The 27,508-nt window shown below is 39.0% G+C and overlaps 1 protein-coding gene across 2 annotated transcripts; it reads right to left on the reverse strand.

Moving 5' to 3' along the window:
- Positions 1-64: 64 nt before the first annotated feature.
- On the reverse strand, positions 65-26,425 carry SLC5A7 (solute carrier family 5 member 7). Of its 2 annotated transcripts, none has more exons than XM_088051539.1 (9): positions 26,322-26,425; positions 24,531-24,753; positions 16,906-17,019; positions 14,258-14,413; positions 11,512-11,660; positions 7,749-7,892; positions 5,960-6,113; positions 4,574-4,791; positions 65-3,783 (listed from the first exon to the last, which is right to left on the reverse strand). In XM_088051539.1, the coding sequence occupies exons 2-9, from the start codon at positions 24,706-24,708 to the stop codon at positions 3,160-3,162; spliced, it is 1,737 nt and encodes a 578-aa protein (XP_087907665.1). In that variant the 5' UTR covers positions 24,709-24,753; positions 26,322-26,425; the 3' UTR covers positions 65-3,159. The 2 variants fall into 2 exon arrangements, with proteins under 2 accessions (XP_087907665.1, XP_005516624.1); XM_005516567.2 differs by lacking the exon at positions 26,322-26,425 and adding an exon at positions 25,726-25,836.
- Positions 26,426-27,508: the final 1,083 nt, after the last annotated feature.

The raw sequence follows: 27,508 nt of genomic DNA on the forward strand, positions 1-27,508 counted from the left end.
TATGAAAGTAAAATATATGACTCTAATATTTTATCTTAAATATTTTTATCTTAAAATTCTAGGCTTAGAAACAATAACCTCAGTGTCTGAAAATGAGCTGTTTGCTTCACTGATTATAAATCCAATTTACTGCACAGTACTACTGTCCACAAATTGCAAAAGGGGAGAAAGACTGATAATTCCTCTGAAAATAAAATCTGCTTAAAGAATCATATCCTGTTGGTATTTTGCCTGTGGAAGTAACATAGTTTTTGTTTGATTGTTTTGGTTTTTTGTTTGTTTTTTTCCCCACAGCTATCAATCACAGATATAGCCTTTGGTTACATGAATGGCTCTGTACAAATTTAATGGTAGGACATCTGAGCTAAGGCAGTAAAACCTGTAAACAGACTTTGCATGGGGCTGTTTGGTTTGGCTTTTGTAGTCCATCTAAGCAGGAAAACCCCATAAAATCACATAAATTAAAAAAAAAAATCTATAGGATAAAAACTAAAATATTCTGATTAGTGTTGAAAGCATCTGGATTGAAATTTTTGGACTAACACTTCTTTTCCTCACCTACCTTTTTTTTTTGAGCATTTTAAAACCATTCACATTTTTATGGCAACAATTAAATAGATTGAAAAAAAATATTTTTATGTTTCAATCAAAATTTCTTAAATTATTCCAGCTCAATCCCCTTCTCTTTTTCTTATTTTCCCACAGCTGGCATTTTGAAATAAGTAATATAGAAATGTTGCTGTATTCAAAACATCTGGTCACTATGCAGCATCTCATAGTGAAATTCTAGCAATTCCTGGACAAAACTGAGGTAAGAGAAAAGTTTTTAGGAAGGCCTACAGGTGACTGTAAAATGGGATCCTCTAACTTAATTTGGAACAGCAGCATAAGGCATTGGCTATGTAAGCAGGTAAAACTGTGACTTGATATTTCCCTATAAGAAAAGATTCAGACTAGTTAGTGGATTTGGGCTGAAAATGGAGAATAACTCGGCAGTGGCTCTGTTCCTCCCTTCTTTCCTCTCTGAAGTCTATTTCCTCATCTCTTCTGTGGTTCATGGGGGAATTAATACTGCTGGGCTCGTGTTTGGTTCGTGATACTCAGCACCCTGAATTTCACTGGTGGCCTATTCACTCACCTCGCAGGAATTTTTCATTTCTTTGCTATAATGGCTCTTCTGAGTTTTTAGTGCAGATCCTGGCTTTGATTCCCTCCACCCAGAGCACACTCCATATTAGTAAGCACAGTAGTACTGCAGATCACAATGAGTATTCGGAACTGAATTGCAGTGTTATTTTTAAATGCAGTGTAAGGAAAAAAAAATAAAAATCAACATCTCTGAAATGAATTTTCTCTACATATTAAATATATATATATATGTATCTGCTGTTAAGACTCCACAAAAGGAGAAAAACATATCTAAAGATTCAACCACGTGAAAGCTTATGTCAGCGTTGAATGCACAAGTTGATGGCTTCTTCCTTTAGCAGCAAAACCTATTCTTACATCTCCTATCCTCCAGTATAACTCCTCGTGCTGTGAGTGCCAAAAAAAGAAATTTCACTGGTGACCAGCAACAGGAGGATATCTGGATTTCAAATGAACATTTTGCGTCATTCACAGATTTTAAAAAGAATTATTGGAGCATAACTCTTAATTGTAGAGAAATATAGGTACTAGAGCTTGCACTGAGAAAGGCACATACCAATGGGGACAGACACAATCATCTTGGCCGTGGGCAAGTGGAAACGACATCGCATGTTCCTGCTGGCCTGGGCAAAGTCAGCAGAGGCCTCATCTCCCCTCTTTGCTGCTTCTGGCCAGCATTTCCACTTGTGAGCGAAGTCTTGTCTGCACCTGGCCACTGCTGCTGCTCTGCAGGCTCAGTGTGACAGCCAGGAGGACAGCGGTCAGGGAAGGAGTCCAGACACCACTGTGCCTCTCACCATGTTTGTGGGTTCAGCATTCCTTTCAGCTCCTCTCCAAGCTGCTTTCAGAGGCAAACACTTAGAGATGTGGAAAGATGTCCAGCAAGCCTGTTTGGTTTTTTTTTGAGACATTTTTGAGGAAATGTTATTTTCTATGGAAAACCTGGATTTTTCAGAGTAATTCCAGCATGACCAAGCCAAAAGACTTTTTGGCATCTTTAGGAATAGCTTTTTCAATAAGTGAAAATTGGGATTTTTCTGCAAGGAAAACCCTCACATCTCTCTTTTCAAGCCTTCTTGATTCTCTTTACTTTTCAATATTTATTTCACTGGTGAAGTAGCTTGGTGTCAGACTGCTTTGCTTGTGTTCATTTTGATGATAAGTCAGGATAAGGCTTCTTCTCCCAACACTGAAAAGTTCTATTTAGTTCATGAGTTTTTCTATAAGAGCCATTTTTCACAAGCTGAATTTCAACTCCAGTTATTGCTCTAATAATTTTGGTGACAGTCACTAACCACAGAAGAAGAAAGAGAACATCTATATTAAAATGTTTTGCTTAAGGTTGTCTCACATCAGGTATAACATAATTTTAAACTGGTGATTTAATTTTAACTTTTAAAAATTAATATATCATGTTTAGCACTCCTATGAGAAATTTATTACTCTTTGTACATTTTGCTGTATCACACAAATAATAAAATACTAGATTGTATTACTTAAATTTCTTTATAAGGAAAAAATTACCAGACCAAAACCCCAGGGAAGTTGTCTATCTGTCTTTGCTCAAGCAACTAACTCTTTAGTAATAAATCACTTATAGCTGTGGCAATATATTTTCAGTTAATGCCAATAAAATGCTGAGTGATAATATTTCAGACTTACTGTATTATAATCTCTTCATATGATATCCTAGCTAAGAACTGTTGCACATTTTTTTCTACATATATTTTAAATTTTTAATATTTTTTTAATTGTACAGTATATAGCTCTGGATAAAAGGAATGGGATTGAGTGCATACTTTAGTAAACACTCTGTGATCTAATCCAACATATTAGATAATAGCAGAAAAAGAGTTCTTCCCATAGGATGCTCCTGCTCCTAGATACAACTTAAAGAATGTGCAGTGGCATTTATTCCCAATTCTTGCTTTTCTTCTGATAAAACACTTCTTACTATTCTTTGTAGAATATCCTGCTTCTCATTGTTTTGCCTGTGGCTACAAGATTTTTTTAATTATCTTCAGTGTTGGACAGTTCTGGACTTGAATCAACGTAGTTGAAGGCTTCCTTGTTTGTGAAAGTTGAGCTCAAAGTTAGACTGTGTCGTGGATTCACAGGTGCAAGTTCATTTAATACAATATTGTCGCTTTTTACAAGAGTTGCTTTGTCCATGTGTTCTCTACTGTATCTAGCAACAACAGCATCAAGAAAGTCCAGCTTTGGTGGCAAAGTCCCACTCTCAAATAAGTATTTAGCTAAGTAGGAGACTGTGACATTAGTAAAGAAGGAGGAGAGCATTGCCAGTGTTTTAAATGGGAATCGCTGGATATAGAGATTGTTATCATCTTGATACCAGCCAGGGTAGAAGATCAAGGGCTGAAGGTAGAGGTACGGTTCTCCTCCGGTTATTCTGAGGACGAGGCCAAACAGGTATCCTGCAATGGCACCGTAGGTGTTGGTTCCTTTAATAAATAACACACACAGGAGCTGGGGGAATATGATGATATAAACCAGGTCAGAGCTGAGGTACCAGAGGCCGTACACTGATGAAGCCAGCAGTGCCATTGCTGTTGCTGACGCTCCAAACAGAAGAACAGTGATTCTCATGACCCACACAATTTCCCTGTCTGAAGCCTGCAAAAGAAAGGGCAGTGTTAGGTGGTTTTTTCATGTCCCTACATGTATGCCTACACTTATATACAGTCAAAATATAATATTGACTGTATATAAGTCAATATAAATCACAGTCAATATAATTACAGTCAATATAAAATACTGAATTGTAAAAGAAAGCTTTGCATGATTCATTCAATAATAATTGCAAACTAATATCTCTATTTCAGTCTCAAGCTCAGAGAAAAAAGGGTTATGGTTGCCATTCCCAAAACCATTACTCTTTGAATATAGCAAAAAGCTTGATGATGAGTCAAAGAATAAAAACAGCAGTGTAAGAAATAACTTTTAAATAGAATCACAATATGTCTCAAATAGAAAAAAACCTGTCAGCATCAGAATTTCTTCTTTTCTGTTTCCTAAGAAAAATTCCAACTCATTAGACCATTCTGTTGCCAAAAAATTCTCAATAAATGAAACATTAGAAAAATGGCTCATTTTGTGAAGAATTTAAGTAGAACTTACACTTGTAGGAATGGTAATTATCTATTTGGATAAATTGCAGTTTCATGAGAACTCTTGACAGCTGCCCTCCCCAAGCCAGCTTTTTTACTTTTGTCATCAATCACAACCAGAACTATTTTTATGATTTTCAGTTTTTTAAACATACTGTTAGTAATGAAATTATTTTTCTAGTTATAGGCAGGAACATGACAGAGGTGTTTTATTATGAATTTGTAGTCTATGTATCACCTAGTTCAGGTCTCACCTAAAATTTTCTTTAGAAGTAAAAACTAAAAAATTGTCTCACATTTTGCCGAAAAGAAAGCTGGTAAATGTTCCGAGCAAACATAGAACTTGCTGATAAAATTGAGGAGTCAGCTGAGGACATCACAGCAGCAGATACGGCACCGAGGCCAAAGAACGAGATATAGACTGGGCAAAGGTACTGCAGCACGATGGGTAAAATCATATCTGCTTCTTTTTTGCTCTTGGGGTCCGGCACACCGTATTCAGTCTGGTTCCAAGCTGCAATATGGACACATGGATGTAATAATAAAAATAATAAATATTTAATAAAAAATAATAAGTAACATTAGCAGTCATATCACCTCTTGACTTCATGCACAGCAAGCTACTCATAGTACCACATTTTCATGTGCATTCAATGAACAAGCTTTTACTAGAGCCAGACCGATGGCATGTCAGAGAGGCAGTGTCACACTAGTTTCTGTTAGGCAGATTTAATTCTGCTCAGCATTTTTCCTTGTCTCTAAAATAAACTTTAAATTGTTCATAAATGTAGTTTTATTCAATAAAATAAGTCTGGGATCCATGTTTTTTTGTGATGTGTTTAACTACTCTTCTGGATTACAGACAGGGCTCAAAGCAATGTAAACATTTCTAACAGAATATTTTTAACAGTTTAGCTACACAGTCACTGTGAAGGGGATCTCTCTCACTATGACAAAAAAACTTTGGCAAGGGTATATTGGTCAAAGTAAGAAATTTCTGAAAAATTACAGAATCATTTAGGTTGGGAAACACCTTTAAGATAATTAAGTTGAGCCATCAGCCCAGCACCACCAAGCCCACCAATAAACCACATCCTCAAGAGCCACATCTACATATATTTTAAATAGCTCCAAGGATGGTGAATCGACCACTTCCATGGGCAGCCTGTTCCAGGGCTTGACAAACCTTTTGGTGAACACATTTTTCCTGTATCCATTCTAAACCTCCCCTGCTGCAACTTGGGGCCATTTCCTCTTGTCCTGTTCCTTGTTATGTGGGAGATGTACCTTGCTACAACCTTCTGTCAGGTAGTTGAAAAGAGCAAAATGTCTTCCCTCAGTCTCTTTTTCTCCAGACTAAATAACAGCTCCCATTCCCCTTATTACTGTTACAACCAAATAAAAGTACCAGAATCTAATGCAAACATTGAATAGAAGTATTGTGTCTGCAGGTATCTAGAATGTACAAAATTATTTAATTTCATCCAATGCAGTAGGAACAATTTTCTTTGGGAGTAATATTCTATAACATTATTTTTCTGTGTAGTTGTGAGTTGAAAAATGATGCCACCTGGCTATCTAACCTATATGTCACCTATATCTAACACAAGATTTATTTTCACACATTTATTGCACCATTCATTTTGCATTTATTGTACTACTGATTTTTTTTAATAATTTACCTGTAGATGCTCCAATTGCACCAATCAGTACTGCAGGAATAGCCATCACAAGACAGCCAAAAGCAGCCAGGAATGACAGAACTTGAGCATATGTGGCAGAAGATGAGGAAAGAACTCTCTGGAAATACGCTTGCCATGGAATTCCTCCTAATGTCTGCAAACACAACAGCATGCTGTGGCTGGGGGGTAGCTGAATTTTTTTACTATCATCATATAGAGAACATGTACAAGGATCACTTGAATGCTGAAAGCCATATTGTTACTTTATAATTTATCATAAATAATAATGAATAATTTAATTTATAATATCAGCCAGCCAGTAATAATTGCAACTTTCATTCTCACAAGCAATGTCAAACTTGTGTCAGTCCACATAAATGCCATTCTTTTAGATGTTATTTTTTTATATGATTTTATACGATTAGCATCAATACTTTGCTTGATAAAGCTTTATGAAAATTACTATTTTCATATTTCATATTTGAAGAATTTTTCCTCCAGTACTCCTCCTCCACTAAAATTAGACTCTGACATGATGTCAAAGCAAGTTTTTATCTTCCTTTGTGAATTCATGTAGTCTTTTGCAGAAAGCGAGACATTCTGCATACATTGATTATTCCGTAATCTGAAAAATTATTCTCCCACTGCCTTCAGCAAATACAATACCAATAGAAATGGAAGACAAAACCAAAAAAAGAAAAGTTTTGTTTTATGGTGAAAACCCTTCTCTTTTATTAAGATATGTAACTGAAGATCCTGATTTGATTTAAAATTATTTCTGCAAAATATGACACAAAAGAGTATTATCAAAGGTTGTAAACTAGAGTGCTAACAATTGTGTCTTGAGAGCAGGATTTGAATTGTCTACACTAAGTAAGCAAGTAACAGCATAAAAAGAAAACCAAGCAAATTTCATAACCTAGTTCTATACACTAAATGAGGCAGGAGGCATTTGGACCACAAAGTGTGTATACAGGTGTTTCATATAGCTTCCTGCACACATAGGGACTAAATTAGTTTCACAGACAAGTCTGGTTTTGACTCGCTATTTATGACTGTTTTTCTTTGCCTTCGGGCTTACGGGAGAGAATACAGCCACTTGAACTAATGTCATACTTCAGATTTCTGAGAGAATGCTGAATAAAATAAAATGCTTTAGTAGACTATTTATAAAAGAACCCTGAAGATTTTTGGCTGAGAGGATTTTAAAAAAACCCAGAAAATGTAATCCCAAAGTACATGATAATAAAACCAGTGTAAATTTGCATAGGGCCACTGAGAATGGAAAATGTTAGCATGTGTTTCTACATCCTCTAATGGAAAGTACTTAATAACCATTGATACCACGTGTAATATATAGGCATTAAATAATGAAAGACTTTGGTTCATTCTGGCATGTGTGCATATACGAATTTCTGCCATCCATCTCTGCACAGCTGTTTCTTCACCTATACCTAAGGCATATTTTATCATTTGTATAATGTATTTATTGCCTTCTGCAATATATGAATTTCTCTGCCAACAATGACATCAGTTAAGCATTAGCTGCACACTTTTATTTAATTTTAACATGTCAGCTCTTTCAGCCTGATGATATTTAAATTGCATTCCTGGCAATGCTGGCTGATATGTCCCTGAAATCATTCAAATGTACAGAAATATCAAGCAGGAGTCAAGAGGGCAAAACTTTTCCGTTTGATAGAAACTCTTAACTAGACTTTATTATTTTCACCTGTCACAATAACATAGTGCTTAAATGCTTCACTCCTTCATACAGATCACTACTTACCAGTAAAAAGAAATTATCCAACCATGTGTAAATGTCAAGTGAGTTGATAGATCCAAGCCAAGGTGCTTGGTACACCTGGTGCACAGCCGTGAGCCCAATGTCTGTTACTGCAGGATGGGACATGGCAAAGGGGACACTGATCCACTGAAACCAAAGAGAAACAATGTGCTCAGGTGCAAAGAAGATATTCTAAATCTGTAAAATTTTAATATTCATACTCATCTAGTCTTCTTATTCTTGTTTGCTACAGATTGAATACCAAATTATCAAGATAACTTGCAAGAAGTCAGATTTTGTGCAGATGGGACATCTCTGAAATCCAAAGGGCTTGGTAATGGATAGCTCACATGTGTTCTGGAGAGTGTGTGCAGAGAATTAATCAATAGAAACTGCAAAATCAGCAGCAAAGACACATTTATAGAACTTTGTTTTATTTTACCTAACCTCCTCATATATTGTTTACACTCTTTCCTGGACCACACAGTAGAGAAATATTTACTTACAAATTTTCATTTAATAGCATCAGGACATGGCAGCATACAGGCATGAGACATCACATCAGAAGGCTTGCAAATTTGTTTTTAATTCAATACTAAACTGAGTCTTGGAAGACTATGAAAAGACAGGATTGCTGTTGGTGCAGCCTCATCTCTCTTCCTCTAGAACTAATATTAGACCAGTGTTACAGCACCTTTCTGAAAGATGCGTTCTAGGGGTCTCTTTACCATTTTCAGTCTCTTTGTTTCTTATCTAAATCAAAAAAGTCTTGCCAGTGATGGTTTCTGCCAGAAGCCCCAATTCCTTAGTCGACTGACTTTATGTGCATTTACTTGCAAAATCATTTTGCAATTGTGTAAGTCGCTGACTTTCTGTGGAGAAGAAACTCAGCAGCTTCGACCAAGGTGAAAACCAGCCTTTGCACTATATGGACTATATCATCACAAGCACAGCATCCTTAAGGATCCAGTGATATCCAAAACCACACAGATTGCCACAATCACAACTGACCAGAGTTAAGTGTATAGGGGCGACAGGAGCAGGGAGGGGAAAGTCAAATAACTTTCTCTATTTTGTTGCACAATTATGACAACAGTGTGTGAAGAATATTTTGTAGCACTGCCTGTTATTCAGGCAGTTTGTCCTGTACCATAAGATTCTGCCCTCAGTTAAACTTTGCCAGTTTAAGCAGTTGGGCAGAAAGATTTCCATTTCAATCTCTGCCTGAGCTTTTTTTTGAAAGAGCACCAAAATTTTTCAACTGTCTTCAAGATATTTTGAGGGAAAATAAGCATATTGTCAAAATTAAAGGATATTAATATTCTCTTTCCTGAGAAATTCAGGGGGAACAAGGATGTCAAACAGACTTTTTTTATTCTTGTTTCTGAATCTCAAATGTCAAAAGTGAAGTTTCCAAGTGATCCAAGTGATGAACTTCAGAACAGATGTACTTTGGCCATACTCTGCTGAGATTTTCAGTAAGGTAAATGTCTAAAAGTCCATCTGGAGTCTGCATGCCACAGCCCAGGGTTTCATTGGTACTGTATTGCAAATACATTACGAGGTTTTGTAAACTAATCCAGCTCCTCACAGTAACCTAGCTCTTTGTGGTCTCAAGGACTGCCTTTTCATTAGCAAATAAACCAGATCAAGACACTTTCTTTGGCCCTGCAGTTTACTGGGATGTCATCATTTACAGACACACACATATATATGTGTCTGTATACACATCTATATATTTAGACTCCTTTTCCTGCAAAAAATTACAGCCCTGAACTATTCCTGGAAATTATTTGGGAAAATATAGAATTTAGAATGGGGAATTAATAATAAAGATGAGATGAAAAGATAATAGTGGGGATACAGGCTCAGGGAAAGTCTCACCAGGCAAGATAAATATGACATGATGACAATTACAGGTGTGGGTACAGGAAGGTGAGGAAGGAAGGAGAGACACTACATGAGACTGTAAAGAGAAAAAGATGCACATGGAGTGACTGAGGTAGAGGTTATGAAAGCCTAAGGGAAAAGCTGTGGCTGAAGGGAGAAACAGGGGTGATTGCAACAAGCTTTTTGTCTTGGACAAGAACAGGAGAGAAACCAGACATTAGAGGAAGAAGCAGCAAAGCTCTGTGACAGTAGGAGTAAAAACTGCTCCAGAGCCTGGAGAAGTTGCTGGCATAACTGAACCTGCGCCATCCTCTGCTGTGACATCTACTGTGAGACTGTCACATCTCATCTAAACCTGCCTCCCTAGAGCATGAACATTTAGATACTGACTCTTCAGCTTCACTGATCACACTCTTGAGTTCATGAATATGGGTTCTTCAGCATTACATTACGGCTGTTCAAATGGGAAATTATGTAAAGAGCCCAGCCTGAATTAAGCAAAACAATATCGAGCTATAGATCTAATAATATAGAAGACTTCTGTACAACCTTCATTGACTTCCCATCCCCCCATTGGGTTCATGCTGATTTTAATGTTATTCCCATGGGATCAAGCTCTCTAGTGGTTCATGATTTGATCACAATGGAAGACAATTTCTGTACTTTGAACTACCTCCAGTTTTGGGAATTTCTGTAATGCATGCCATCTGTAGAAACTTAATGTTTCACAAATATTAACACTTAATATTAAGGAAAGAGATAGTATTTTCCCTTTCATTCAGATGAAGAGCAAAGATATGAGGGAAGAAGGTCTGGAATAGCTTTACATTTGAGGTGGCCAGTTGGAACCTGGGCTTGCTTTTTCAGGCTATTTAGCACCATTTCCATTAAATTACTTAAAGGCCATAGTCCTCACAGTAAGATGCCACAACATAAGTACACCCACACAGCTGGTTAGTGACCACCTGTGTAAGCACTGGCTGAAGCAATTTCCTTAGAGCTGCACAAGAACTCTGTTGAAAGCAGAGAAAGAACACCAGGCCCCCAAGGTGCCCTTTGGTTCCTTCATCTTGAGCCACTCAATTTATTTTAGCATGTTGCAGTTTTCTGCACACCTGTGACTATGCACACCTGTCTATTACTGTAAATAAAATTTGTTTGCTGCCAAAGCCAGCAGTTTGTTTGATTGCACCCTTGTGATCTGGACCCTGTCACACTGATGTTTTTCAATGTGGGGCTTAAAGAACAGCAGTAAATAAAAGGCTACCCACTAGCATATCATTGATAGCTGATGAGGGACATTCACACTACCACACTAAAACAGGCAAGACATCTGGTGAGACTTCATGTATTGTGGTCTCCAAGGGTGGTGGAGGGAAATGAGGGAAAAACCAAGAAGGTGAACTAAGTAAACAGGAGGTTAACTAAGCTGTGTAGGTGACAACCACAGAAAAGAGAAGCAGTAGAGTATCAACTCTGCAGGTGCAGTGACAGTATTTCTGGACTATTTTACCAACAGCTTCCTGCGTCTGATGCTTCCTTCCAGTACCCGAGCCACAGTCCTTCAGACAGACAGGGAAGGAGTCAGCACCAGTCCTATTCTAAATTAGATACATACTGAAAGGAAAATTGCAAGAGTGGTTGGACTGCCAGACTGGCTGGAAAGAAGCCAAAAAGAATCAGGCCTCTTGGACAGCACTATTTCCAAAGTACGGGCTGTACACTGATGCAAATGCAGACTCTTTTTAAAAGTCAGCACTCTGTGAGTCTGACCAGTTAGCAATGCTGTGCCTGGTACACCCCAGAACACACTTGACCCTTCTAGCTGTTCAGGGCAAAATCCTTGACAAAACAGGGCAAAAAAGGCCAAACTTACCAGTCCCAGGAAGATACAGAAGAGCTGAACTACGTCGGTGTAGGCCACAGAATAAAGCCCGCCCACAAGTGTGTACATAGTGGCAATCAGGGCAGAAATAATGACTGAAATATTGACATTAATGTCAATGATCACACTTATAGTCGCACCTAAGGGGAAAACCAAAGCACTGTGTGTTAGTGTGTATCTCACAGCATGTCTGATGGGAAGGCCCACCTTTGTTGTAACTAATTAGCACTAATAATTCCCCCCCTCTATATTCTGCACACCCTTTCTGCACCTTTGAAGGGAATGGGAAAAGAGATGCTCCTGTTGGTCTAAGTTTAGCATCTGTCATTTTGCAGGTTCTTAGGAAATGGAGGAGAGAAGAGTCCCAGCACTTCATTACTGGAAGTTGCTCAAGGTCTGTTCTGTTCACTTCACTCTCTTGTCTTCTGTCTGGGAAAACCAGCTATGCACAGCCCTGGCTGCCACAGTCTTCAGAAGGATACTGAGAGTGTTCCTGCAATGCTACCAGCCAACTGACACTGCACTTGCAGGATGCATCCCCTCAAGTCCCATGAAACTGTGTCTGTCCAGCATATTTTACAGTTTCCTCACTTGGCTCTCTTCCCAAATCTTCCTTGCACTGGACTTTCCCAGGCTTCTCAGGGTCCTGTGATTCCTAAAAACTGGTCTTACCAGCAAAGAATGAAATAGAAGAGGAACTGAATACCTTCAGCCTTTTCCACATCTTTTGCCACAAGGTGCCCCATCCCATTCAACAGCAGTCCACATTTTCCCTTTTGTTAGGATGAACTGTTCTTGAGCATGGAGGAGGTGATCCCCTGAATATCAACCAGTTCTTCTGGACTCCAGGACAATCTCCCACAGGGTTCTTCTAAGCAGAATGTTGGAAAAGCCCAGCTCCACTCCTCTGAAGTCTATGTTTGCAGTTGTGGTATTTGCCTTGTTCCCCCCTCTTAGGACCACAAACTCCATCATCTCATGAACATTGCAGCCAAATCTGCCTTTATATCTCTGACTTGTTCTTCCTTGTGTCTAGGTGGCAGGTTCAACAGAGCACCTCCCTACATCAGCTCCCTGATCATTTGTGTCAGGAAGTTGTTGCCAGTGCACTCAAGAAACCTCCTGAACAGCTTGTGGCCTCCTGCACTGCCCCTCCAGCAGCTATCAGGATGGTTTTACATTTCCCTTAATATATTAGCTATTTCAAGTGATTGCAAAGTTTTAAGACAGTGTTAAAAAAATTCCTCTCCTTCTAATTAGAATGATTTAAATGAAACATCTTGCAACAACTTTTAGTGCTTGCAGTTATTGTAGATGGATATTATGGAGCACATATTTGGAAGAGTTTTGGCCTTAGAAGACAACAAGATGTGTGATATATAAGAGCTTCTGGGAACTGACAGATGAGGTTTTGCTGCACAATGAACCTTCAAAGTTCATGTGCTTAAGAATTACAAGCTCAGAGCTTTTCCACAGCTTTAAGGCCAGTGTTTCCCATCTACAACCCTGCCAAGCAAGGAGCCGTGATGAAGAGCAAGTAGTGAAAAGTACTGGGATTAAACATTCATCAGTGAGGATAGGTGTGGAAATGGAACTAGATTATTCACAGAATAGTTAAAATCAAAATCTTCAATGATACTTATACTCATTGAGACAGTCTTTAACTGTCTTTAACTGACAGCTGTTATATAAATCTAGAAAGGTATTCAGACCACTTGTGTTGAAATAAAAGAGAATGGCTTGTCCTTAATCAAAAATATTCCAAATATTCTGAGTGTTCTTCAAGTTATTCAACTCCTATCACCTCAGCATGCATTTTTTCTTAGTCTTTTAAGGATTTAGTGATGAAATTGTGGTAAACAAGCTCCCCATTGCTTTACAGTTCATCAGAGCGCAGTTGGAGAGTACCTTCAAAGTTTATTTTTGTTTAAAATAGCTTATGCTAGAAGGCATTACCACATGCATGTGCATTATTAGTATGATTAGTTGGTAAAAGTCAATTACTGGTGCTTCAACTCAAGGGCTTTCTCTGTTCTTAAAGGGGTTGCTAAATTCAGGCCTGAAATATAATCAAAAACCCTGGAAGCTGATTTTTTTCAGGACTGGATGAGTAGTTGAGTGATTTTCTATTGAGTCATAGTTTCACTAATTCTCCAAATTGTTTCTTGACTCCTAAGTATTTTCTTCATGTTTTCAGGAAAAAATCCATTTAGAATTGAATAATTCTTCAATTTATTGATCAGCATCTGGTTTACTTCTATTATTTGTGTTATGGAATGTTCTGTATATGTAAATCTCCTATGTGCAAAGGATTGGTTTGTTTAGATGCATTGGAAATGCTGTTACATATCATTAAGAGCAATTTTGACCAACTTCTCTCATCCCAGAGATGTAAAAGAAAAGCTGGGTCAGATTTAACACAAAAGGGGCACTTGCAATCATTTATGTCACCCTCACTATTAACAGAAATTTGTTCCTAAATGCTTTCATGCTTTTTGAAGAGGATCAGCTTTAAGGTATGTGAAAATGAATAGATACTTTGCATGTCTTTCCCTTATCAAAATAATAAAGGGGTAGCATTACTGGATTTATTTGCTAGTTAGCATGGGTCTTAGAAATGTCACAGTCTGAATTATTAGGCTTAAATAGTTACCATTTGGAGCCAGAATTTTAATGCATTTCTGATATTCTTAATAATTTCTACCTGCAATAAATTTTTATACTGCTTATTCCTTACCTAAGGCAGAGAAGATGGCAGCAGCCCAAAACATTTCTCCCATTAAAGCTGGAATAAACAGTAGTCCTCCCATCCTTTTTCCATAAAGTTGCTGAAAAGGGTCCAGCATTGTCACATAGCCTTTGGATCGCATGGGTTTTGCAAAAAAAAGGCCACCTACAAAGAAAAAGCAGCATTAAGACACCAGCTGCAGTTTAGAAATGCATTACCATTAAGGGATAAAACATTCATTGTCAGTTAGGGGTACAAAAATGTCACCAACACTGTTTGTTTGTTTGTAAGTAAAAAGTACAGTTAAAATATCCTCTGGAAACTCTTACATACATCTACAGAACTATTTAAACACACACACTCCATTAGTATCTATAGTCCAATAATTTAAAAAGAGGCTTTTTCTTATTTTTTTCTGGCTCAGTTTATGTAATCTCCCATTATGGATGCTGTCAGAGTTTTGTCTTATTTTGGATTAGCCTAAGGGAATGGCTTTTCGACCTAATCCTGTTGATTCTTAGACCAGAATCCAGCATGAAGTTTCACACAGTCCTAAAAATAAAACTGAGACTCCTGAATCAGAAATAGAATTTCACATGTGGTTTAGTGTACACTAAGCAAATCTAATTCTTTCAGGACAATTCAGAATTATTATGTATTTTTGAATCAACCTTACTACCTGCAGGATAGGTCGGATGGCTTCTGAGTTCTGCTGGTGTCAGATTCCATGAATATTTGTCATACAGTTATTTCACTTTTGTATGTTCAGGAATTTTGACATATCACAATTCTGCTCTGCCTGGCTGGTATATGGGCTGCATATCTACGTAAATGTGCAAAGGCTTCCCCTCCTCAAATTCTTTCTGTCTTGGGAAAAAAGAAGGACCTATCTCAGGAAAGCTGAAAGAGCCCATGTATGGAAACCTGTGTAGTTGAGATCTGCACATAGCTATACCAAGTAGACTCCTACAACAGTAAAACGGCTGTATAAAGTATAATAATGAACTGGAAACCTTGTCAGTTCCCAATAAGATGTACTGTATGGCATTTGGCAGCCCTTAATTAGGTTCCTCGTGACAAGATATGTCATTTCTTCATTGTGTTGTGCAGATTTTCCAAATTTCTTTGTATTGCTTTTTATAACTCATATTTCTTCATTTCATCAAGTTCCCTGAGCAGAAGGTACTCAGTCACACACTGTCATACCAATTTATAGTGCTTATGAGAATGCTGTGTTTAGGCAGGTAGATGCAGAAACCCATCAGCTTTTTTTTTTACTTTGTGATTCTTGGTTTGGTAATGGATCCTTTTCCTGTTCTACTTGTTATGCCATCATTGCAAAAGATAATTAAAGAAAAAAAACCATAATCTATTAGAATGTTCAAACAGCTGTCAAGGGAAATAGGAAGTATTCTAACTTTTAAAGCTAAATTGCTTAAAAAAATAAGGAAAAAAAAATGTATGGAGAACAAACAAGGAGATGACATGAATCTTAAATACTTCCTGTCTGAAGCAGTAATATTTTTTCCCAGCCTTGTGTTTATAATTTTTATTATCTGTTTGTTTAAAGAAGGATAAAGAATTCCTCCCCTCAAACCTTCATGTACAGATCATGCCTACAGAAATTCCTTCCTCTGTCTGCAACCACTGCCAGAGCTGGAGCTGGCCTGTGAATGGCAGAGAGGAACATCTGCAGTGGGAAAAGTTTCTGCCTGGGAAGGGAGGATAACTAGGACAGGCCATTGGAAAGCATTTTCAAGGGGAAAAAAAGAAAGAGGAAGGAAAACAAGTTGTATTGGAAGTAAAATGTGAAAGAGGATCTGGATAAGCAACCAAAGGAAACAAAGGGATAGATTAGGTAGGAGGACCCCGAGAATAGACTCAGAATAGACTGGGATGTTAAGTAATATTAGAAAGGTGAGTACATCAGTCACATTAAGGAAATATGAAAAACACAGGATCTTCTTTCTGTAACAACATGCTTTTTAAAGAATTGCATCATTATTATTGCAGCATTAAAACTTACAATACTGTCTGTATTTTACACTCTGACCCTGCATATATCAGGATTCTACATTTGCATTCTGACACGTGATTTAGAGTACTGTACTACTTTTAAGGGGCTGCATGTTCCAGTTTTAAGGAGACAGTTTCCAGTCCAATGTGCTACATACTATGTACTACATACTTCCTACACAAAATTAGAAAAGTTACCTAGATTCTTGATGGAGATCCACAAAGTATAAGCACTTTCCTAACACAAAAGGATATTTGTCTAATTCCAAGATTTATAGGTGCACTGATACCTGGGCACCTGGGTCATGTTCCTGATATATAGGCAATTAAAGAAAACATGAATATATAAAACTTGGCATTGATTATTTAAACATACCTCCCTACCCTCAACCAGCAGAATATGGTTGGAATAATCAAATAGGTACTGACAAAGAGTTTAGGACACTTGAGATATCAAACTATTTATAGAGATTTTCTGTTTTGTTTTGTTTTTTTTTTCAATAACCAAACGTACTAGCCTAAGGGATTCAGTTTACCTCAGCAACCTTTTATCAGACCCCAGGTTTTTTTTTATTTCAAATAATTGACCTGATATCAGAACCCTTTAAAAAGAGGGATTACTAGTTTTAGTCATTGCTTACCTAAAATCAGGCTAAGGGAATATCCAATAGGGGCCTGAGCCCAAGCTAGACCATAGTCAGGGACATACACAGCTTCTGCTGTCCCATTGATGTAACCTCCTCCAACCCACGTGGCTGAAAAGGAAAAGATGGAAAAGTCTTTAATGCCCACAAAGAAAGAAAATCTCACATATTGTATAATTAAGTTGTCATTATGTATGATATATTGTTTTTTACTACATGAACAATACAACTGCCAGGCATGGCATTCTTTTATTAAAGGCAGCCCTAATTTGAATTTACAGCCTAAGCATATGAAAAAAGAAGTCAAATGGACTGAGGTAATCATCAAAGTGTCTAAGTCTCTGTATAGTCAGTGAAGATGTGAGGGCTGAGTCCCCCATTATTTACCATTACTATTTTGTTAGTACAAATAAAGAAGAGGTATAAGGGGGAGTTTGAAAAAGAACATTTAAATTAAGCAATTTTTTTATGAACACATTATTTACCAGGACCTTAATGAAAAAAACATCTTTTAAACCTTGTTAAATTTTAAATTGTTTCTACATGAAGCATATTTATAAACTCTGATTTCTCAAAATATTTCTATATAGTGTTGCTTTTTGTGTTGCTATGTAAGTTCTAAACTTTGATTCATTTTTTTTTATGCTCCCTTGAGCCATATTCCATAACAGCTATGTGCTATTTCCAATAGCCCAATCTGATATCTCCAATCTGATTTTATCTCTCTCTCTCCAAAAAGCACTATTTTTAATATACCAACCTCTGACACTTAATAAGTTGATTCTTTGCCTTTAAGGGAAATTTCTACATTTGAGAATTTGGGATCAACAGTATATATGAGAGAAGAACTCCAACACAGAAATGTATTGTGACTACATCTGCAAAAATAATTTGTAACTAATCAAGTAATAAAGCTTAGCTCTTCCTGTTTGCAGATTCCAAGCAAGATTTTTTTTTTTATTATCTCTATTGTATAATGAATAAGTTTTATAAATCTAAGTTAGCAGTTTGAACAAGGGCAGACAGACCACTACAAGTCTTAGATTTTTATAATGTTTTGGTTTGTGTCAGAAGCCTTTACTTTTCCATATAAGAGTAGTTAGGGTTTCTGTGTAAAAAGTCACAATATTTCAAAATGTATTTTCCTTAAACATTCCTCAGAATTTTCCCATCATCCACCATCATACAAGCAAACTCGATTTTGTCTTTAAGACAAACAATTGGAGAGAAAAACAAATTAAGAAAATGTAATAAAATTCCCTAAGAAAATTCATTGAGAGCTAAATAACCACTCTTTTCCACTTGACTGTGATATCTCTCAAGTACTACTGGAGGTTATGTGGCTGAATTGTACTGTGGCTTTGGAATCAAAGATCTCCAGCAACCAGAGACTTACAATTGTCCCCCTTTCAGCAACTGGAAGCAAAGGAATGTTGCTTCATTCCAGCAACCATTCTGTTGCTGGAAATGGTATAATGGACTTTGATGAGGGGTGTGCATGCAGAGAAAGACTTAAACAGAAGAAGTGACCCAAGGAGACCTGTGACAACTAGAGTTTTGGTTAGCAACAGCCATTGTGTATCACAGAGATAAGGGGTGGGATATGGGACCACATGGGGAAGATGGGTTAAGGCTGGTTCTTAATGAGAAGACCAAGTTGTCAAACATTTGGGATTTTGTGACTCTTGACAGTATGAATTAAGATAGAGGGGAGTATGATACTTTGTTTGCCAGAGTTCTGGAATTATAGAATTGTCTGGGTTAAAAGTGACGTTAAAAATCTTCTATTTCTAACCCCTCTGTGATGGGCAGGGATGCCACTCATTAGACCAGGTTGCTCAAAGCCCTGTCAAACCTGTCCTTAAATACTTCCAAGGGTGGGGCATCCACAACTTCTCTGGGCAGCCTGTTCCAGTGTGTCACCATCCTCACAGTGAAGAATTTCTTCCTAATATATAATCTAAATCTACCCTTCAGTTCTCTATCTCTACATCTCATCCTATCACTACATGCCCTGATCAACATCTTTTCTAAAAGGGGCTCCCTCTAGGTACTGTAAGGCTGCTATCTGGGCCTGCACAGATCTTTCTCCTCTCCAGGCCAACAACCCCAATTCTCTCAGTGTCTCCCAGAGGTCAGTGCTGGGCCCAGTCTTGTTTAACATCTTTGCTGATTATCTGGATGAGGGGATTAAGTCTACCATTAGCAAATTTTCAGATAACACCAAGTTGGGTCAGTGTTGATCTGCAGGAGTGTAAGATATGGACAGACTGGAGAGGTGGGCTGAGGCCAAGTGCATGAGGTTCAACAAGACCAATTGCTGAGTCTTAGACTTTGGTCATAACAACACCAGGCAGTGCTACAGACTTGGGACAGAATGTCTGGAAAATGGTCCACCACAAAAGGACCTGGGGATACTGGTCAACAGCAGCTGAACATGAGCCAAGGTGTACCCAGGTGGCCAAGAAGGCCCATGGCACCTGGCTTGCATCATCAATAGTGCAGCCAGCAGGACCAGGAAAAACATCATCCCCTTGTATTGGCACCTCTAGTACTGTGTCCAGTTCTGGGCCTCTCACTTTAAAAAGGACATTGAGGGCTGAAGTGTGTCCAGAAAAGGGTGACAAGGCTCATGAAAGGTCTAGAAAAGATGTCTGATGAGGAACAATTGAGGCAGCTGGGTAAGTTTAGTCTTGAGAAGAGCTGGACCTCATCTCTCTCTACAACTGCCTGATAGGAGGATGTAGTCATGTGGAGCCAGCATCTTCTACCAAGCCTGCAGTGAAAGGACAAGAGGAAATGGACTTAAACTGAGATAGGTGAGATTCAGATTAGATGTTAGATGTAGGTTTTCAAGCAAGGTAAACACCCTGGTCAGAGCCAGCACGGTGGCTCCCTTTGGCCACACGGACCATAAACCACAGGATCAATATGATGGATGGCGAATATGGTGTTTATTGCAGGGGAATTTAACATTTTATAACCTAGGGTCATTGTGTTACTCCCATCTGCTTTCGTCACAGTTAGGTGCTATTGGTTAATTGCAGGAGGCTTTACTATCCTAACAGAGTGGGGGGGTTTACTAACTTTCCATAACATCCCGAAATCTTCAGATCACCAGGCCTTAAACTACAACATTAGAAAAAAAAAATTGACTATTAGGTCAAAATTTAGGTTAGGGTGGTCAGGCACTGGAACAGCTTTCCCAGGGAGGTGTTGGAGTTACCACCCCCAGAGGTGTTTAAGAGGTGTCTGGATCTGGCACTGGGTGATGTGGTTTAGTGGTTTAGGGGTTACAGTGCTAGTACTGACAGTTGGACTTGATGATCTTAAATGTCTCTTCTAATCCTGATGATTCTACAATTCTGTGAGTCCAGGTTTTTTTCTCAACAGGGCTGCCCTTAATCCACTCACCACCCACCCTGTATCCATGTTTGGGTTTGGCCTGATTCAGCTGGAGGATTCTACACTTGGCCTCTTACACTCGGCCAGGTACTTCTGTAGATCCCTTCCCTCTAGAGTATCAACCACAGCACCCATCTTGGTGTCATCTGCAACTTTGTTCAGAGTGCCCTCAACCCCATTGTCCACAGCCCCAACAAAGCTGTTGAACAGTACTGGCCCCTGTAAGGACCCCTGAGAGACACCATTCTGTACTGAAAAATCTGTGACTACCTGGGATGTCTGTTGCCTATTGTGTCTCAGCATGGAATAAACACCTGTATACAATATCAAAAGGTAAATATTTAGAAAAGGAAGCTTATTTGTCTCTTTCCCCAGAAAATGCATAAGCATGAATTCTACATTAATTATATACTTGGTTACAGGTGGGAATGATATTCCATAGTCAAGGACACACGTATTTGTGTCCGTATACGCATTGCTGCAGCTGTGGTGAAGGGGGCTTCCAGTTGCTGCATTGATTTGCCAGTGGCTGCCACAGAGGTGTCAGGTGTTCTCCAAGGGGCACTTGGATGTCATGCCTAGCTCCCTCATTTTCCTCTGGAGGAGATCAAGTCAATTCCCTTCTGTGTGATGTTGTAGAGGTCATTACCCTCCACTGTCTGCCCTGCAGACAGATACTGCTGTGTAAGGCGGCATGAAGGATTTAGCCTTTATTTTTAATTTTATTCCTTGATTTCTGGATTACGGTTTGAAAAATTGCTGCTAATCAATTTTTCTGTTCACATGACTGTTCTGGAACATTTGTCAAGGACCAGAGAACTCTAGGAAGGTGTTACATGTCTTTTTCTGAGGGGGTGAATGGCTAGTCAGCACGTATACTGACACAGGTAAATACAATAGAAATGAAATAAAGGGATAAGACAGGATGGGATTTCAACTTTAGATATTAATTTTCTGATCCTCATTTGCTAAGCCACAATTTAAAGTTAGTTTAATACCTTTATTTTTGGTGAAATTCTTTTTGTTTTTACCTAAATCAGCCAAAAGGAATACAATATTTAATAATCTATGAAAACATTCATGTGGTAATCTATTTTAATCTTCTATTTGCCTGCCATCTGAAGAACAAAAAAATGCAGCAAATACCAACATCCATTTAAAACGTGCACTTTAAAAAAATATCAGACAAATACTGAGGGTAAGGAGTGCAATTTTTCTTCTAGTTCCCATGAGACACAGAAGTTGATCTCTGAGTTCTTTATACTGATATATACAAGGAAACCAAATCTTTTGGCACTTCTTCAGGAACAATTCTTTGTCTGACCATTCAAATTATTTAATAAACTCATCAAGTTCTGTAAAATGAAAATTCTGATCCAAGGTTTAGAATAAAATAGGACTGTGTAATATTTCTTTTTCATGTGGGAGGGTACGTAGCTCTATCTAACTAAAATGCAAAAATTACATCAATAGATTACTACCTTTGGGTCATGTTTGTGAGCATTTAGTTATGTAATATCAGCTACTTCCTTTGAGGTTTAAACTCAATCACCAAAATCAAATTAGATTCAATTTTGTTGCAGGTATCACTTTTTAAAAAAAATTCATTCACAAAAATAAGGAAGGCTAGTATTTCATGCAACATTTTATCTATAATTATGTAAGAATTATACAAAGATTATACGTGTCTACTATGGCACAGTGTCATTTCATTTTAACATGAGCTGCTGTGATCCATCCACAATTCAACCTTTTCACTCTTTCTATTATCTTCCTTGCAGACACACTCAACCGTCCACAGGCTTTGTGCTCAGCATTTCAGTAGCTGGTTGATACAGCTTTTTCTTCTTCAGGATCATAGCATATACCCACAAATATCCAAAAATATCCACAGCTGTTATTTATAGGTAGTGCTTTAAGATTTTTCTATGTTATTTAGAAAATCAGCTATAATTACTCTGGAATCTTGACTTTGATGCTTATGTTCTGAATTTTATTTTAAATTTATAAGCTAAGTGCTGTCATCCTCTCCACTAAATAACCCTAGAAACTTTTACCACTTTCATAGCCAGTACCTGTGGAACATTGCAGAGTTTGTCTCAGGCAAAAAAAAGAGAATAAGGCCCTATCTCATAACCCACAGTGCTTCATGTACATACAAAAAGTATCCTTTCTGGAGACTTTTAAAACAATTCTTGTTTTCCTTTTGCAGGGTAGGCTTTGCTTTCTAATTTATATTTAGAAAATTAAACCTGAAAAACATAAAGATGATGTTGGAATAGTCATGGTTGTGAGGTGAAAAATCAGCATCGACCATTTTTAAAAAAGCAAGTATGTCCTTGAATGATGTGTCCATTTTGCAAATATTATCAAGCTGTAAAAATTATTGTGGATTTTCATCAGCTTACTTTCATAATTTTGTTATGACTTTAGAAACTGAGTGACCCAAACACCCTAACTGAGACGAAACTCGGACTAACCCCTGGCTCAGCAGGTTTGTGCCCAGACCTTGTTTTATCCGCCAGGCGTGGTTTGCTACGACTGCAAGTGTAGGTTAGTCACCATATCAAGCTTTAATTGCCAGATTTAAGGAAGGCACAGGGGAGAGAGAGTGTCAGCCCTGACAGTACAAATTCCATGACAGCTTTAGATACCCAAAGGTTTTGGGATCACTCTGATATTCTACTGCAAAGATGAGATACTGTGCCATCTCTAGAACTTGCACAATACAGGATGAACATGTGTGGGTGTGAACTGTGGTGGCTACAGAATGTGCCTGAGATATAGGATATCCCAGTTCAGGTCTCATCTGTGCTTCAGCTGTTACACAAAATATTCATGCAAAATCGGATTAAGGAGACCAGAATTTGTATCTTCTACATGCAAAGCCATTAGTCGTAGCCACTTCTGTGGAAAATGCCTTTTTTTATCTCAGCTCCCCTGATTTAATGTTTATCATTTTGTGGCAACCAATATTTCTGCAAAATATTCTGGTTTCAGTGCTCCTGAAAACGTTTCATTCAGCAGAAAGCAGTCTAACCAGCTCTTGCTATGAGCTCGTCATACCTCATGCATCATTAGCCGATGGATGCGTGGTACAGTAAATTACAGCATAGTGCAAAAAGTAGAACATCTGACTGTATTCAAACTTTATTGACTTATTGACTTCTACAAACATTCTTTACTCAGTATCTAAATATTCAGTCTTTGAATGAGCAAAATGCCCCTGCAAAAGAATGTGAATTTGTCTCAAAAAAAGAATGCAGAGTTCTGGCCCAAGTTTTACCTGTCTCTTCCTGATTAGATAATTGTGAAAGCAGAACAGGGCAAAAAAGCAAAACATAAATATAGTCAGATAAATTCAATTTGACAATTGAAAGGGCTTTGCCTGAATAGGACTAAGATTAAATTAAGAATAACAACAAAAAAAACATGCCTAAAAATTAATTTACCTTAATATAATGGTGGGTGTATTCACTCTTCCTATAATGCATTTTTGTTCCAATACCATAATATAAGTTTTGAGATTTTGGACAGTATTATGAATATCTTATTTACTAAGGCTGGTTTGACTGGCTCTGGGAGTTAGAGAGCACTGTTTACAAAATCAGTGAAGAACTCCTCCTTCACCCAGCCTTTTCTTACTGATACTACTATTGAGAGTAATGCATTATTTTGTCCAACTGCTGAAAAAGAAGCTAAAAGAATCCACAAAATAATTTTGCTGAAATCTGTACAATTACAAGTTTGGACTTGCGCCAATTTTCTTTTAGAAAGTTAATTTATGTCATACACCCTCCCCTTCCTACACATATTTTCCCTATAAACTTTGTTTTACTCAGATTAAACAAACCCAAGAATAACACACAAATTTGGATGGTTTTAAATACAGTAACAATTATTTTAAAACTTTCTAATTAATCTGTATTAATTCCATATTTTTGTCCCAAACATATCTGATCTACGGATGAAGATGGAATAAAAATATATGAAAGCTAATGAAAATATATTCTTCCTGTAAGATTTACAAACATTTGTTGTTTTTATACAGATTACTCATTTGGCTGTTCATTAAACAATTGGATAAAAAGCATATATATAAAGCATATATATTTTCCCCACTTTGCATTACTCAACACACAGACTGAAATTTATTCAGGTGGAAAACTGACAAGTTATACGCTGGCTAGGAAATGAAAAAGTGTTTTTTTACATACCTGTCATTGTAAATCCACCAACCAGTAAACCAATGTCTCTTCCACCGACTATAATAGCTTCGCTGCGATCTCCTTCACTGCCGGTGTTCTTGGTTTTCCAAGCAGCCCATATCCCTACTGCCAGGATTGCCAGGTAGAAGACAACTATGGCCACCAGTCCCTCCACATGGAAAGCCATGTTGAAGTCCCAACTGTTTCTTATATTGCTATTTCATTAAGACCTCTGGAGAGAATGCAATAATAGATCTGCTTTTAACATGCCTGCTTGTTAGAATCAGTGTACAAAGACCCTGTACAAATATGGTTATTAAAGAGACTAGTCTGGTGAATTTATGAAACGAGAATTTCAGATGTAATTGAGATTAATGTCACATGCCAATTAAAACGCCTGTGGAGCAACAACCTGTGGTTACAGTCTCTGAGCACAAAGGGGAATGAACGACGTGGCTGAAAGCTACACAATGCTTTGAAGTCAGTTATTGAGCACTGAATTATTTTGGTATCACCAAGTCCTCAGTGTCTGGGAACTTTTCAGTCACAGACTAGTTTGGCACAAGAGATAGAAGATCTTGGCCATGTGGACTGTTACAAAAATCTCTGTTTTGAAGACAAAACTCCTTTAAGTAATACTAGAACTATGTAATAGTTCAAATGTACTAGAACTAGTAATACTAGAACTATGCATAAGTAATAGCTACAACAGCAAAACGCATCTTTTAACTATTTGTATTGGAATGCTAAGTCTTGTCCCCCTTTTAACATCTCCCGTATTTTAAAATCTGCGATTTCTTTTCTGCAACATTTAATTGTCCAGCATGAAACATAAGAATCTGTTCTCTCACAATAAGGGAAGCAAACGGCAAGCTTAAAAGCTGTCGTAAGGCAGAAATGTTGAAGTATACCAACTACAGCGGGGGAAAACTCCCGAGCGACGCAGCCGGCGGCAGCCCCGTACCCAGCCTCTCCCGGAGCCCCCTCCCCACCCTGCCGCTCCGCGTTCGCTCTCGCACAGCCGCTCCGGCAAGACCCGTCCGCGCTCCCGACGGCTCCGCGGCTCCGCCGGCGTGGCCAGCGGGCCGAGCCAGCCCTACCTGCCGGGGCTCGGCGCCCGCGGCAGCAGCAGCAGCAGCAGCAGCAGCAGCAGCACCGCCCGCAGCCCCGCGCTGTCGGGCAAGGCCAGCAGCCCGCCGCCCACCTGCGCTCCGGCGCCGCGCTGGCCCGCAGCCCGCGGGGCACGGCCGCCCATGCCGCGGGGCGGTGTCGGGGCCGAGCCGCCGGGGGCTCTGTCCCCCCCGCCCGGGGCTCCGTCCCCGCCCGGGGCTTTCCCGCTGGCGGGGGAGGGACGGAGCGAAGGGAGGATCGTCTCTCGCCCCGCGGTGCCGACGGTGCGCTGAGCGCTGAGGCTGCGACGGGGGTCTCGTGGATTAAAAAGAGGAAAATCCCTTTATAAAGGAGGAGGGTTCAGTGGGGTGAGAGGACCGCGTCCGTCAGAGCTGGGGGGAGGAAGGGGGGAAAGACGTCAGAGTGATAGGGGACGTTGGGGGGAAGTGAGGATGACTCAAGGGAGACTGATTGTCGTGTCATGGCAGGGAAGCCGGCTTGGGAAGTGAATTTGAGGTGAGAAGACAATAGGGAATGAGGGGAGACAGGAAGGAACAGGATCATATTGAACCAACGGGAAAGAGGAAGAAAATAAAGGGCTGATCTAAAAAGACAAAGTGAAAAGAGTGACGGAGAAAGGGAAGAGAGCAGAGATAGGGAGTGGGAAGGTGGGCTCTGTGCTCCCCTTACCCTCCCTGGCAGCCTTTCCTTGCCACCCCTGGGCCTAGCACTGGGCAAGCACCGAGCCGAGGTACGTCTGTGAGAGGCCGGTCTGGAACATCTTTTGCCACACCTCCCTTCCAAATCTGCTTTACCATGCACTGGCCTTTCCCAGTTCTGGGACAGCTAGTTCTTTGGGAGACTCCTTTTTACTGTGCCTCTTATAAACCTCCCCTTCAGTGCTACAGTCAAACCAGCTTTCCTGTGCTTGCACTTTTGCTCTGTCTCCAAATGGTGCCGGACAGTGAGCTTCTAAAGTGCTGAGAATAAGGGTACACGTGCAAAGAGGACCCACATATGCCCTTGCCCCACTTTTGACAAAGGGAAGATCATGCTGAACTGTGGCATTCTCTGTCAGCTCTTGAGAGGCAGCTAACATGGGCCACTGGCTCGTACAAGTTGAAAAGTAGAACTAAAAAGCCCACAGGAGTACAGAGATGCTATTGGCAAAATAACTAACTTGAAACAAAAAAATCTGAAATCGTCTTAGATTCAAGAGGAAAACTGCAATATGGGAAGTTGTAAAATCAGAGAGAAGAAAGGTGGCAATGCATAAAGGTTCAGTCCACTGCAAAGAACGACCCAAGGGCTGGCACTTTCCTGCATATTTGCCAAATGCCTGGCCAGCTTGGCTATCAGAGCAGCTTTGTCTGCCTGCTCACGAACTGCTGAGCACATCACACCACATTAGCCCCAGCCATTCATTATGTGCCTCACGGGCAATAAATTATGATTGTGCACTCATAAATTGATTGTGTGCATAAGTCTGCTTTCAGGTCTGGCCTCAGTTGAGAAACGCAAATAAAGGTGGCCAAAGAATTAAAGGTTAGAAATGTTACTATTTTTGCCACCAAGACTCATGATTCTTGATTCTGTGAATCTATTGGTGCAATGCTTGCCTTAGGAGTGCACAGTAAAAATCTCCTCCCAGTAGTAGGCAGCTGAGACATATCTTAGACATGGGTGAGCATCAAGGCATCACCTAAACAGAAATACTGCCATGGAGGAAACACAAATAGGTATTTAAAGGTATTATATATATATACATATGGTTAAATATAAACAGTAGCTAGAAGTCTTACACCTCCTTGGAATTGATGAGGGTGTCTCAGTTATAAAGAAAAAAAACAAGTTATAGCAATTAAAATATGGTAGAA

Source organism: Pseudopodoces humilis, chromosome 2 (assembly GCF_049639895.1).
Source record: "Pseudopodoces humilis isolate 2021_Gansu_Grassland_sample_001 chromosome 2, ASM4963989v1, whole genome shotgun sequence".
Lineage (NCBI taxonomy): Eukaryota > Metazoa > Chordata > Aves > Passeriformes > Paridae > Pseudopodoces > Pseudopodoces humilis.